Source organism: Nanorana parkeri, unplaced genomic scaffold, assembly GCF_000935625.1.
Source record: "Nanorana parkeri isolate BGI_ZX_2015 unplaced genomic scaffold, ASM93562v1 scaffold573, whole genome shotgun sequence".
In the NCBI taxonomy this organism is placed as follows: Eukaryota; Metazoa; Chordata; class Amphibia; order Anura; family Dicroglossidae; genus Nanorana; species Nanorana parkeri.
In genome coordinates, this window is record NW_017306841.1 from 323,524 (window position 1) to 339,105 (window position 15,582).

At 46.3% G+C, this 15,582-nt stretch overlaps 1 protein-coding gene across 1 annotated transcript in view; it reads right to left on the bottom strand.

Annotated features, from left to right (window-relative positions):
• LOC108791789 (collagen alpha-1(XII) chain-like) overlaps positions 1-15,356 on the bottom strand; it is a 72,606-nt gene extending 57,250 nt beyond the window's left edge. The window contains exon 1 of the mRNA XM_018562362.1: positions 15,085-15,356. Within this exon, the coding sequence (XP_018417864.1) occupies positions 15,085-15,157 (73 nt within the window). The 5' untranslated portion in view covers positions 15,158-15,356. The remainder of the gene's footprint in view (positions 1-15,084) is intronic.
• Positions 15,357-15,582: the final 226 nt, after the last annotated feature.

The following is a 15,582-nucleotide window of genomic DNA, read 5'->3' on the forward strand; positions in this document are numbered from 1 at the left end:
CCCGCCGTCCTCGTCCCCTCAAAGCGCCGCTGCCTGCTGGACACCGCCGCAACCCGCCGTCCTCGTCCCCGCCACTACTGTAGCCTCCGGTTCTCTTCCCTTGATGAATACATTTATCAAGGAGAGAGAACCAGAACCACAGCAATTGCCGCTCTCAGGGAAACGCCTTGTTTGCCTCGCGGCAGATACGCCCCTGGTGTATAGGTCATGAAGAGGACGGCGAGGGATTTACCAGCGCTGCAGCGGAGGAAGAGGCAGGCAGGAGGGAGCGGTGTCCCAACTGGCTGGATCAGAGGATCGGGTGGGTATAACTTTGTTGTTTTTGACCCTAGGCAAAAACGAGCCCCGCTGCAAGGGTTGATGCAATTTTTAACAGGAGTTCTTTAACCTGAAGAGAATCAGGTTCAACAAGCATTTACAAAGTGTTTAACTAGCTTCAAGTGGTTTTCTAAAAGAAGTGATGTAAGTGAGAGATAAGAGGTGATTGCCAATACCTATGGATGAGCCTGGCAGATGACCAAGCTGCGATCTCTCTGGACCGAAAGACACAATTGCTGAATTCAGCTGCACTGGTTCCTGCGTGCAAGTTTCCAAGCCTTTTGGCCATATACATTATTGTCACAGTCCATAAACGATTCCAGCTGCATCAGAGGGAAACTTTTTTTTTTGTTTCTTAGCCTCAACATATATGGCTTTATTTAATGCACATTCAGCCATGGTTTACATTTTTCCATAGCAAACGGCTGGAAAAAACAGCTCTCGCTTGTCTGCCTGGTCTAAACTGCTAAACTGGAAGATGGTCACCGTCTAAGTCAACCATCTTCCATAATATTCAGGCAGCAGTGACCAGCAGGCATCTAGCAGATCTCCATGCAATATCAATTACCCTAAGGCCTTGTTCACACCAAGCGCGTTCCAGGAGCAGAGCAGAGCAGTTACAGACCGGAGAAAAACTGCGTCCAATGTATTACAATGGTATTTTTAGCTCCAGTTCACATCGCAGCGTTCCATTCCAGAGCAGGTCCAGAGCAGGTAAAAAAAACTGCAGCAGGCCCTATTTTACTGCTCTGGACCTGCTCTGGAACGCATGCAAACGCATCAAAATGCATGCAAACGTCCTGGAATGCACTGAAAGCCCATTTTAACCTCTTGCCGTCCGCCCGTAGTAAAAAAACGGACGGACGGCACTGCAGCATCTGCGGGTTGCCGTTTTTTTTTTTTTTGTTTTTTGTTTCCCCCTGACCCCTCACCTTGATTCCCGGGATCCGCTGCCCCATCTTGGATCCCGGGACCGGCTCCGAGGGCGTCAGGAGGAGGAGGACGGGAGATCAGCTCCTTGCTGATCCCCGTCCGGGCTGTGAATGCAGAAGTGATGTGTGTTACATCACTTCCGCATTCACCTGTCAGTCATCTGGAGAGAGAAGAAGCTGATAAAGCAGATCTCTGCTTTATCAGCTTCTTTTGGGGTCCATAGGTGATATTAGGGGTCCTAGAGACCCCTAATATCTCCATAAAGAGGACCTGTCAGTGTGCCTTTGCTATTATATAGGGGGTTGTTATCCCCCTATATAATAGCAATAACAATAAGTGCAAAAAAAAAAATATAAATAAAAAAAAAGAAAAGTAACACATAAAAAAATAAAATAAAATAAAAGCCACATATAAAAAAAGGGGAAAAAACCCCCCCAAAATGTTTAACTCCCCCACCCCCACGTTTACGCGCCTATAAACGTAAATACGCGTCCGGTGCCCCAGCGCGCAAAAATTACAATTGCGCTACACATGTTACATATCGCCGCGAACGTCGCAGTGAGAGCAATCATTTTAGGGCCATCAATCACTGATAACACTAAACTGATGAGCGGTAACAGCTTTTAAAGCGTCGCCTAGGGCCAATTTTGGGTATTATCGTTTTTTGAGGTTTCGCGCGCGCACGCAATTTTAAGGCTTGACATGTTTAGTGTCTTTTTACCCGACGTGACCCCATCTTTTATATTTTACCAAAAAATTGGGTAATAATAAATGTTTTATCATTTAATATAGGGGAAACTGTTTTTTTTTTTAAATTTCGGTAATTTTTCCTTAATATAGTAAAAAAATAAAACCCCCAGTGGTGAATAAATACCCCCAAAAGAAAGCTCTATCTGTCCCCAAAAAAGGGTATAAAATTCATTTCAGTACAGCGCTGCATGACGGAATAAATGTCAGTCAAAGTACCGCAGCGCTGAATACTGAAAAATGGCCTGGATGGGAAGGGGGTTTAACACCGCGGATGTCAACTGGTTAAACTAAAAAAAACAAAAAAAACGTTTTTTCTTTTACCAAAAACGGCCCGGAACGCATCAAAAACGCGGCAAAAACACGGCACATCCCATTGCACTGCATGTGAAACTCATGCAGATCTGCTCTGCATTTGGTGTGAACAAGGCCTAACAGGTAAAGAGCAACATCGGTAACTGAACTAGTGCTTGCCCCCATCTCAATGCCTTTCTATTGGTTAGCGAGGCTGTCCATCACAAGAAGGGACCAATAGAAGGTGATAGGAGCTCCTTCAGTTTTAGGTCACAGAGGAACCTTAACCTTTTTGCCCTCATAAAACATTCCCAAATTCCATTCACTCCTATGCCCTTTCCAAACCTTGGCTTCTTCCTCCATCCAGCAACGCAGGTTTTCTTTGGACTGGATGACAGTCAGTATCATTCTACCCATTTCCAGTAATCCCAGACTGTCAATGACACACCCCCTAGGGGTCCTACAGTCAGGCCTCACAATACCCCAGCACTGAGCACAGGTCCTTACATGAAAACCACCTGGTCAAGGAAGAAGGCCTGCCACTATGGGAAAAGAGAAAGGACCTATGATGTCATCCAGGGCCGAATACTAGTACTCGATACTGAAAAACCGGTATCAGTACATCCCTAATATTAATAAAAAATAATAATTTTACCGTGGGGGGTCACCACAACTTGGCAAACCCGGCCCTAAAAAAGGTTGAGAACCACTGATCTAGAAGACTGCAGTGATAAAGCTATACACTGAGCGGCCAGATTATTATGACCACCCCATCAGTACTTCGTTGGGCCACGAGATGACTTCGTTGGGCCACCTCGTGACTCCACGAGATGTTGAAAGGTGATGCAAGGAATCTGACACTGCACTGTTGCCCTTCTGTTGTCTTGTACCAGTCTTGCCACTCTCCGTTCTGCCCTAACATTGACGAGTCGCTGACGGCCACACGTTCAGACCCAGATTTTCTGCTGACAGTCCAGTCTTTAAACACTTTAACAACAGTTGCTCTTGAACATTTAACGAATTCTGCTGTTTTGCTGATACTCGCTCCATGGCTCCGAGCGCCAACAATCATCCCACGTTCAAAGGCTGTTAAAGGAGAAGTATGAGCGCTTTTCACAATGAGACTGTCACAGGTCGGCTCAGTAGATCGGGAGGTGAGCGAACACATACCGGCGTTCGCTCACCTCTCGATCCTGTCACGGCTCTCTGCCGTCACAGGGGAGGGGCTGGATTCCCCCCTCCCCGCTCCGATCCGCCAGCACTGACTGACGGAACGGACGGGGGAGGGGGGCGGGTACAGCTGGCTCTGCCTCTAGATAGGCAGAGCCAGCTGTCAGTCACGCAGCTGGGCGGATCACGGCACAATTGTCGGGATCCGCTTCAGCTGTGGCGTCTCAGTATACCGCGAGCAGCATCTCGCGGTATACTGCGGCGTCTCAGTATACCGCGAGCTCCAGCTCGCGGTATACTGAGCCTAGGGTGATGGGAGGACGCTAGTTTGTGTCCTCCCGTTACCCTAAGGAGAACTATGGGGAAAAGCCTTAACCCCATAGTTCTCCTTTAAATCGCACCATTTACCCATATCTTCAGAAAAAAATCACTTCTACTGTCGTGGTAAACAACCTGCTTCCCTATTTATAATCTGGCCCTCTTGCAACTTCAGCGCGAAATTATAGCTTATTTGCCTACAAAGGTCAGGTGGTCATAATAATCTGGCCACTCAGTGTACATTGGGTATGTCAGGGGTGGACAAATTTATATGGAATTCAGGAGCTAGTCTGTCCAATCCAGGAGCCGGCTCCATTAAAAACATTGATAGAAAACCTCAAAAGTTTGGAAGGGGGAGGTACACACTCCCCAGCGGCTCTATAATCGCTCAACCCCTTGTATGTGACAGCCATCACTGACTGTAAAACACGGTACCAAGATCGTGGCTGCTGCTTGGTATAATTACTTCAGGACAGCGCCATTTGTATATGTACCGCGGTTCTGAAATGATTAACTAAGTCCATGCCGCCTTCACCTTCGTAACATCTCAAAAATACGCCCCTTCCTCACCAATGACACCGCAAAACTACTCATACACTCCCTTGTTATCTCTCGTCTTGACTATTGTAACTCCCTCCTCATTGGCCTTCCACTACACAGGATATCCCCCCTTCAGTCTATCATGAATGCAGCTGCCAGACTCATTCACCTTACCAACCGCTCAGTGTCTGCATCCCCCCTCTGCCAATCCCTCCACTGGCTTCCACTCGCCCAGAGGATAAAATTCAAAATATTAACAGTCACCTATAAAGCCATCCACAACTCCGCCCCCGGATATATCTCAGACCTTGTCTCAAAGTATCACCCTAAACGTCCCCTCCGCTCATCCATTGACCTCCTGCTTTCCAGCTCCCTTGTCCACTCCTCCCATACTCGCCTCCAGGACTTCTCTAGAGTCTCTCCCATCCTCTGGAACTCCTTACCCCAACCTGTCCGTCTATCTCCCACCTTGACTGCCTTTAGGCGTTCCCTAAAGACTCATCTCTTCAGGGAAGCCTATCCCACCTCAACCTAACCACTGAACCTTCACATTCTCACATAATTCATTCCCACAGCTACCACAGCTACCTCATGTATCATTTCCCCCTCCTCTTTTAGATTGTAAGCCCTCAGGGGCAGGGCCCTCCTTACCATCTTGTCTTGAATTGTATTGTAACTGTAATGTATTCCTTATATTGTAAAGCGCTGCACAAACTGTTGGCGCTATATAAATACTATGTAATAATAATAATAATATTTATATGTGTCATAATCCCTGAAGTATCTCAGTATTATCATCATTTTTTTTTTTTAAACTAGAAGACATATCCAAGCTTTCCCAACATTTTCTTTCACCATAACAGTTTGATATCCTCCAACTCAAGCTTTAAATAAATGTGTTAAATTGAGCCACGTCTGATGACATCATGATAAGTAGCAAGCAAACAAAAGACGACTTAATCCTCCTCTTGTGGCTCATCCAACCAGGAAACACGGCAAAACATTAGCCATAGATTCCGCTCGATCCGTATCCATTAGAGATCCGACCCTGGAGCAGGGAACGGCGCCAGCCCTATTCAGCCATTCAGCATCCATAGATGGAATTAAAGTTGGGTTCATTGACATGATTGCCAGTTACAATTACATCTTGTGGGTGGACTGAAACCACGGAAAGTAATTAGTGGAACTGAAAAACACAATTCGCAGAATGAGTTTGCTGCAACAAAGTTGAATGTTATTAGTTTGGGCCGTGTTCAATGAGCCTTTGTTGTGTTTTGATTTTACAAAGCCTCTGGCGTATTCCGTTTTATGTCATCACACCCAGGCTTCAGGAGAGACAAGCATTGAACTTTTGGTAATAATAACAAAATCTGCTACTTTGTTTTGTCTTGTAGAAGGAAGCAATTTTATTTTGCAGATGCATTTTATAGCGAGGCAATGACAAATAAAAGTACTGGGCGATAAAATAATAGTGTCACTAGAAACGGCAGTGGATTATCTTGAATCTACAGCACTTGGAGTCTTTTTAAAGTGTATGTCTACTTGTCTTTTTTTTTTAAATGTATCTAAACCCGAGGACAAAAATGTATTACTGTATATTGCAGCTTATGGTGTGGTGAGTGATCCTACCAGTAACATACTTCCAGTTCTAGGGTGACAACGCTTACTTACTGTTTCTATGGAGGAGCAGTGCTGTCACACCATTATACAGCGATGCAGAATACCATCAGCTATAGAGGACTACAAATCTCAGCAATACATTATACAGCAATGCAGAATAATATGTTGCTACATACTGTGTGCTGCTCCAGAGTGCTGGCCTGATGTCTCGTGCGGAGGGTCTCAGAAGGGGTGTGTAAGGTCTCAAAAGGGGTGCGTAAGGTCTCAGAAGGGGTATGCAGGGTCTTAGGAGGGGTGTGAAAGGTCTCAGGAGGGGTGCACAGTGTCTTAGGAGGGGTGTGGAGGGTCTCAGGAGGGGTGCGGAGGGTCTCAGGAGGGGGGTGCAGGTTCTCAGGAGGGGTGTGTAGGGTCTCAGGAGGGATGTGGAGGATCTCAGGAGGTGTGCACAGGGTTGTGGAGGGTCTCAGGAGGGGTGCGTAGGGTCTCAGGAGGGGTTTGGAGTATCTCAGGAGGGGTGTGCAGGGTCTCAGGAGGGGTGTGGAGGGTCTCAGGAGGGGTTTGGAGGATCTCAGGAGGGGTGTACAGGGTCTCAGGAGCGGCAGAAGCGCTGTAAACAGGCACTGCATGGTTCTCCAGAAGGCTGCCACTAGGTCCCTAGCAAGTGCAGGACCTCAGGCAGCTGCTTCAGTTTGAAAATTTAAAGCAATGGTATTGGTTTTTAGTATGAAGGCATTTTCATGAGTACAAACACTTGTGAAAATACTCTGTATTGGCACTGATACAGATACTGGTATCGGTGCACCCCTAGTCTAAGTATGAGAAGTATGTATACTCTTTTTTGAATCTTGGAATTGCTTGTGCACAGGGGCGGACTGGGCCGGGGGGCAGGGTGGCAATTGCCCCCCGGGCCTCTCTGATGCCTTTAAAAACGGCCGCCACCTTAATCACTTGTTTAATTTCTCCCGTTTTGGCTGCTGTATCGGCCGAGGAGGATCTCCTTGGCTGGCTTTGACAGTGCCCTCATCAGTAATCATGCTCCTCGGCACAGCAGCTTTCTCTGTCCAGTGGCCAGGGCTGCCGAGTGCCGACAGGACGTTACAGGCAGTGGTCTGCTCTTGCACCTGATGGGCCCCATCAAATATGTATGTCATGCTACCTGAATGAGAGGATACATTATTACTTGATTTAGAGGAGTCGGCTCTGGCTGAAAGGGGCATCCATCACATATATAAACTATCAGCACTGTAAGACCTGCCATTTCGGTCATAAATTGAGGTGAGACTCCCCCCCACAGTCGGGTGTGTGTCTGCAAGAAGGTGGAGGAGGACTTCATAAATACCGCACATTTTTAACTGTTTAAGCACTTGCTCTTGTTTTGGACACTGGACCATTTCTCACTTTACTGAGCATGTTTAAGTAATTGTTTGTCCTGTTTTCTGATACAATTTGGATGGTGGATATTGAATTACAGCATGTTACACATATCTTGCAGAACTCTACAGTAATCCAGCATGAATAAACTCCTGTATGTTGCCTCTGTGCAGGAGCTTCCTGTAATAAAGACCAGTCACTGCTGCTTTCTCTCCTTGTGCAGGGTGACTTGTCTTGTATCCGCCCCCTCCTGCAGTTTTCTGCATATGTGCAGCACTGAGTGCTCTTCAGCTAGTGTTCCTATATCTGTGTTCCTGACTTCTGTTTATGCTCCCTGTGTTGACTCTGCTTGACGCTTGATTCTGCTGATCCCTGTCTGCCCTTACTATCCCATCTTGCTATCTGACCTCGCTCCTGTCTTCTGATTCAGTACCGTCCTGTCCGAAAGGCTCTGACCTGGCTTGTCTTGACCCTGCTTCTGCCTACCATTCCTGTACTGCACTGTTCACAAGTTACCCACCCGCCTTGGCCTAACTCTGCTACCGTATTCTACTGCATCGCTGCTGTTCCATCTGCTGCCAGCATCATCCCCTGTTGGTCATCTCTATCCGCTGACTCCTGTATCCAGCTGCCTGCATGGGCAGTCCAGGTATCTTCAGCAGCTCATGTATCTGCCGTCACTTGTGCCCCTCTCTGTCCCCAGACCTGCTGTTCCGCTATCAGGGGTGCTCGGACACAAGCAACAAGAGAAGACCATCCTCATCACTTCAGGCTCATACCAAGGTACATGACGACAATGATGATGTCACCACAACTTGTACAAGGAAATATCTGGGTTTGCAAATACATTTATGGCACACAACATACATTTATATCCATTGTGGCTATTGAGGAATATATTTAAAGTTTTTCTTCCTGCAGTTCAGCCTTAACAGACCAAAAATGAGCAAATAAGAGAACTTCATAGTTGGTGTTTACCTGTACATTAATTTTTGGATTAAGTGGGGAAGGATTAAAACCCCTTCCGTTTTTTGTTTTTTTTACTGCTGTCAGTGGCTTCATTTCAGTGATTCCCCCTCACTTATTGTCTTGGTGGCCATTTTTTAGCACTGTAGGATAAACTTTGTATTCCTATTTGAGTCCGTTGCTCTTAAAACCATTGTTACTGTGGCGGTGGGGTAAATTTCTCCAACAGAGCTTCAGAGAGCAGTAGAAACCCATTTTATGTCTCTGTGCCGGTGGTGGCTTCTCATGGTGATGACATCATCCATGTTGAAATCTCTTCTGGCCCTGGCTGGGTCTGCACAGTAACTCCTCATAGTCTTTAATGAAGCCATATTCCTAGCACCCCCGCTGCAATAGCACAGATCCATTCTATGGCAAGCTCTGGGGATTTAATCATCCAGGCTGCAAAAACACAACTGAAAGATGGTATCTACTATGGAGAGGAAATTAAATCATTGTCTAAAATTCTAACTCTTCCTGACTCTACCATGTGTTTTTGTCTATATCCGTTACATAGATTTTCAAGCATGTCCCCTAAAATTAGGGATGCACCGACACCAGTTTTTCGGTATTGAGTACGAGTACCGATATTTTTCTTTCGGTACTCGCCGATATACCGTATACCGGACGTCCCATTAACCCCTTCGTGACGGGAGACTTACAGTGTACGTCCTGTCACTTTGTGCCTATATGACTGGCCACGTACACTGTACGTGACGAGTTATATCAGGCTTTGTAATGCCGGTATTTGCTGATTCTCAGCATTTAACAGTCATTCATTAATGTCTCAGTATTGAGGCATTAATTAATGAAATAATTAAGCTTTTTGTAAAAGCTTCTTCCTTTCATTAATGAAAGAATGAAGCCGTTACATGCAAATAGAGGACCGCAATTTGCGATCCCATATTTGGCAGCTCAAAATAGCAGAGAGGTAGCAGTGACTCACCTCACCTCTCTGCTATTTGTTTTGACAGCTCGAGAGCCCGATGTTTAGATACATTTCACTCAAAGAGTTACAATGTATAGCTTTTGAGTGAAATGTATCAGTTCTGATCGTCTAGGCACGATCATAGAGCTTTTAGTGAGATCTGAATCTGACTAAAGTTTTCTGGCCGAGACGCATACATGTTCCATTACGGCGGCGTATGAATACGATCACCCGCACCCCTGCGGACCTGCAAATGAGGTGAGCGTAGGGAAGCGTATGGCCGCGTAGCCCCATAGAGAAGGACGGGGGCTGCGTTCTAATCACACGCAGCACCTGTCCTTCCCGGCAGCTACTTGGTACGGCCCCACACGCAGCACGGAGCTGTACGTGCAGGCCGATTCGTGTGTGAATGGGGCCTAACAGATGAAAATAAACAAGTGAGATGGGAAAATCTTTGTTTTGCATTTAGTTGCATAATAATTCTGCTCACATAGATGTTCTCCAAAGAAAGCCAAAACCTCACTTTTACTTCCTTAAATATTCAGGATTGAGGTTTATTAACATTTTGGACTGACCGAGAGCACTGGAGTTGTTTAATAATGAAATTAATCCTCAAAAATACAACTTGGCTAATAATTGTGCACACACCATACAGTGTATATTCCTCAATAGCCACAAAGGATAAAAAATTTACTTTGTATGCGCCAAATGCCTTTACAAATACCGATATTTAGGGATGCACCAATACTAGTATCGGTGCCAATACCGAGTATTTGGGGTGAGTACAAGTACTCGGCAAATGCTCAGATGCCTAGCCCAATACCCAAACTTCCAGTATCAGGAAGCCGGGCAGCGAGTCATTACCTGCCCCCCGGGTTCCTGATTGGCCAGAAAGCCGGCTCCACGCTCCCTCGTCACCTGGTGATGAGGGAGCAGGGAGACGGCTTGCCTGCTAATTCGGAAGCCAGGGGTTGAGTCTTAACATGCCGCCCGGCTTATCAGGAAGCCAGGTGGCGAGTCCTTACATGCCGCCAGGCTTCCTTAATGGGACTCCCAGTATCAGTATCCGGTATCGGCGAGTACCAAAAAAAAATAATTTATCAGTACACGTACTCGATACCGAAAACCCGGTATCGGTGTATCCCTACCGATATTACCTTATAAAATTAGTGCTGATATCATCGCTGTTCTGCACATAGCCAGTAAAGAGAGCAGAATTGTGGAAGGGACCCATCAGGCTTCACCCACTACAGTCACCCTGTGCAAGGAGAGAGAGCAACAATGACCGGTCTTTATTACAGGAGGGGGCAGAGACAAGCCAGTTACCCTGCACAAGGAGACAGAGCAACATTGACTAGTCTTTATTACAGGAAGCTCCAAGTGTCACGCTGGATTACTGCACAAATCTGGAAGAAATACACAAAGCTCTCTGAGGTTCAAGGAAGAATACACAAGACTCTTTGATTTAGGCAATGTTTGCTTATCCTGGAGTTCAGCTTTAAAGTTCATCATACAGACCATACAGGTGAGGTAGATATCAGATTACCAGCCAGCACAGGTAAGATATGGCAACTTCTGATTGCCTACACGGATTACTACACTTTCCTTTCCATCACTGCTTTAGTGAATAGATCTACGGTACATAATGGTTGAGTGGCAAGACCATGATCAAAGCATTGTGTAGGAGAACGATGAGGAATGTGTAAAGACCAGCTGTTGATGGCTCTCAGGTCTCACAAGTATTACAGTGATAGCTCCTTGCTCCATCACTCATTACTAGGGAGATGAGCTATCAGAAGATGTCAACATTTCACAGACCGCACCACTTGTTAATAGGATGTAGGAAGAGTACAGTGTAAGGTCATTAAGAACATACACAAGAGCTTTCTGCTTGATGTCATGGACAGTTTATGATCTGTCTAAATCAGGAGGGTGTAAGCTTTGTAAGCCATCTATCTTGATATGAAGCAGGCCTAAACTCAGAGTGAAGCTGCCTACATTGCTATGCTAGCCTTGCATTGATGATCTGGATTTCAAAGGATCTAACAAATTTTTAGAAACTGGAATCAGGCAATCTTGCATGTTTGGGCATATGAAGAAGGAGGTGGTGAGGCTACCCATGCTAACTCCAACCTATAAACTTAGCCATGGGCATTCTTGGCCAAGGATCTGAAGCCCCTTGGCCACGAAAGCCCATGGCTAAGTGTATAGGGTGGTGGGGCTACTGGTGCCGACTCAGGGGAACCAATATTGAATGGGTGAGAGAATCCAACCTACAAACTTAGCCATGGGCATTCTTGGCCAAGGATCTGAAGCCCCTTGGCCAAGAATGCCCATGGCTAAGTTTATAGTGTGGATTTTCTCACCGATTCATGGGTCATGGATGGGCCTATAACCATACCCTTATCTGACCACAAATGTTGGACCAAGTGAACATTCCCTAATATATGTGGGTACCTTACCAAAACCAGTTTTATTACCAATGAAAACACTACCGGACATAAACTGTTCACAATATAAACAACACAGCGAATTACAGTTCATGTGGCACTGCTTTCTGCATATGACAGCAGTTAGGGGGAGCTTAGCTGCTGACTTTAAACAAAAGTCAACATTTGCATATTATTATCAGTGCTGTTTATTTTGTAGAAAGAAGGCATGCAACAAATTGAGTGACACTACAATGCTTGCAGAAAGGAAACGTTCAGTTTATGTATATAGCAATAATGCCATCCCCCTTACTAGCCCTCAACCTAAACCAACACTAGTTTTGGATTCGGTTGCACTTTAATACATGACAAAGGTTTCCCAGAGTTCTCTGGTATAGCTAAAGAATCAGGAAGCAGAGCTGCTTGCTTTGAGACACAATTTGTCTGCAAATATATATATATTTGTGTAAAAGAGTCCGCTCCACCTCATGCATGATTGCCACTAGCTACAACTAAATACCGACCTGAGGTGTGCCTTGGTCCGAGTGGACAGTAATGCCAATAAGGGGGCATACTCTGAGTGAGTGAGTGCGTGTGAAGATTGACTGTATGCCCCTAAGGGATGGGTGGGAGGGTTATGCAGAAACAATCCATCCCGAACAATCCTGATGGTACTGTTTAAGTAGGGTAGGAGGGCGCGGACTCCTCCCACAAATCCAGGCTAACTCGTTAGCCTTCCCACACACTTCTAGCTATCTGTCAGCAATTTTTATTTCCTGTGCACTGAGCCACGCATGCGCAGCTCACTGAACAGACCTGGCATGCCGAGATGAAGGAACACGCATGCAGTTACGTCATACTGGCCTGGCAATTTAAGCAGCCGTAGACTCCAAACCCATAGGAAGACCAGATGAAGATAGAAGTGGCGGCAACGGAAGGGAAAGCTGATAGCACAGCGCTGGAGAGGATTGTTTTCAAGGTTCATCGGCCATAATGTAGTAATATGCTCTGCATACTCGCACATTACTGCTGTTTGTATTTCACTCAAGGTGTGTTCTTTAAACTATAAATAATATCCCCCCACAATCCCCCTTTTGTGGAAGGGGCAGAAGCTCTGTAAGGTTTTCATTGCAGTCTCCGCTTGGGAGATTCACCCGATTTGTCCCCAGTAACCTTTGTCACTGGGACACAAAGTAATATGTAATTTTATAATTGTTAGTGAAAACAGCACGTGTGAGGAAGTCTTCCAATGGGGACACCTGTTCCAGTAACAACCAAAAAAAAATCTGGTTCGGGGACATCTGTTTAGGTGACAACCAATGGGTCAACTGTTCTGGTGACTACCAATAAAGACAATCTGTTGACAACCAGTTCCAGTACAACCAATGAGAACTAGGGCTGCATCCAATACAAGTATCGGTATCGGTGCAGATACCGAGTATTTGGGCGAGTACTTGTACTTACCCAAATGCTCTTGATATTTATCCCGATACCGGAAATGGCCGTATCAGGAAGCCAGGTGGTGAGTCACTACACGCCACCCAGCTTCCTGATTGGCAAGCAAGTCAGATCCATGCTCCCTCGTCACCAGGGAACATGGAGCCAGCTTCCTAGCCAATCAGTAAGATGGGGGGCAGGTAATAACTCACCCCCCCCCCCGGCTTCCGGATTGGCCAGGAAGCCCTCTCCATGCTTCCTCGTCACCTGGTGTCGAGGGAGCATGGAGCCGGCTTCCCAGCTAATCAGAAAGCTAGGCGGCGAATTATTACATGCCGTCTGGCTTCCTTAATGGGGCTTCATGTATTGGAATTCGGTATCGACGAGTACCGAAAATGTTTTATCAGTACTCGATACCGTATAACCTCTATTGGTGCATCCCTAATGAGAACACCTGTTCTGAGAACAACCAATGAGGAGACCCCGTCTGTAAACAACCAATAGGGACACTTGTTTCTGTAACAACCAACGGGGACGCCTGTTCTGATAACAACTAATGGTGACACCTGTTCCGGTGACTACCAATAAGGACACAAAATCTATAGACAACCATTGGGGACACCTGTTTCGGTAACAACCAATAAAGATATATGTTCCAGTAACAACCAATAAAAACAACCAATGGGGACACCAGTTCACAACCAATAAGGACACCCCTTCTGTTGACAACCAATGGGGACACCTGTTCCAGTAACAACCGATGGAGTCACCGGTTCCAGTAACAAGGATGGATCAACAGGTATTTTTCTTTCCTTGCAGAACATGTACTTAGCCTGAGAAAAGGAAAACAAATGCAGCCACCACATCTATGAGCGAGTGATCTGCAAAACATTACATGTCTGTTATTGGGTTCATCTATGCTTTAAATTGAATCTAAATCCAAGAACAAAGTTGCACTATATTGCCGCTCACTCACCCTTAACCGTAGTGGTAGCATTCCTTTTCTTTATTCTGGCTTTCCTTCCTTTCTTCTCACCTGATGGTCCTGCCAGTAACACACTTCCTGTCCTAGGGTGGCAACGTTCACTCACTGTGTATTTGGAGGAGCACTGTTGTCACGGTACAACAGGAAGCCTATTAGGGATACAGAACACCTCTCGCTCTCCTCATCTTCATAACATAGAGGGAGAGGTGTTCTGTTATCCCAAAGAGAACATAAGGAGGATTGCCAAGTGATAACAATCAGCAGAGGAAGAGAGCACAGGACGTTATCAGCTCACTAGAGGTCTGGCAGAATCAATAGGTAGTTTTTTCTCACTTATCGAACGGCTATAATAAAACAATTTCAAAGGTATATTTAAAGCAGAACTCCACTTAAAACTTTTATTAACCCTCACAGTGGGGCTGCACCAGCACTGCAAGGGTTAAATGCTCGTTTTACTTCTATACTTATATACTCACTTGATCCTCCGGGCCAGCCGCCTCTTAGACCAGTCCTTCCAGCATCGATCCCCCTTGGCTGCAGTGGCCTAAGGATCCTCGAGTCATCACATCCAACACACAGTGCATTGGACACCTAGGTAGGGAGCACTGTGACAGCTGGCCGGCTTGGAGGTTCAGGCGAGCATAACCTTTTTTTCTACCCTAGGCAAAATCCGAGCAGTTAAACCTTGCGGTGCTGGGGCTAGCCCCACTGCAGGGGTTAATAAATGTTTTGAATGGAGTTGTTCTTTCCAGACCAAAAGGGAACACATAAGAGAAGTCCATTGTCAGGGGTTACATGCACTTTAAGACAACTCCATGGACTGATGACAATGACTTCTTGTACAGTCCTGACATGACACACCTGCATATCCCACCCTCCATAGTACAGACAGATCTGATCTCTCCTCCACCCCAGATGACTTTCTGCTGACTTGAGTTCCCTGTGAGATACCGTAGTAAAGGAGGAAGTTAGTTACTGAGGTCTCTTACCTGCTTCTGGTATAGTGTGCGCCAAGGCAGAGCAGAGAAGAGTGTGCAGGTAGAGTCCCAGGTAGACAAACATAGCAAAGTCCAGGCAGGTGATCTTATCTTTACAAGCAAAGCTTCCCCACTCCGGGCATATTCCTCAGCAGAGGGGGGTCAGGCACTCCCTGCTTGGTGGATCATCCTTCAACAATCTGCTGCCTTGGATCTGGCTTGGCAGTGCCAGGAGAAGGGGGCAGAGGCTGCGCAGCCAGCGCAGAGTTCACCATCCGAGAAGAGGAATGTGGAGAGGAGGGGAGGGGGGGGGGGGACCACTGCTATAGCAAGTTGTGAACTCATCCCAAACTGTGGCTTCTTCTGCCCCCACGTGTTACACACAGCAAGGAAAAAGAAGAAACTTCATTCCTCTACACACCCTGTGTGGACTCACATACTGGGGACAGGGATCCTGCCAGGTCCTAATGCTGACTTGTGTGCACCTTCGCAATGCTGCCAATCCCTGCG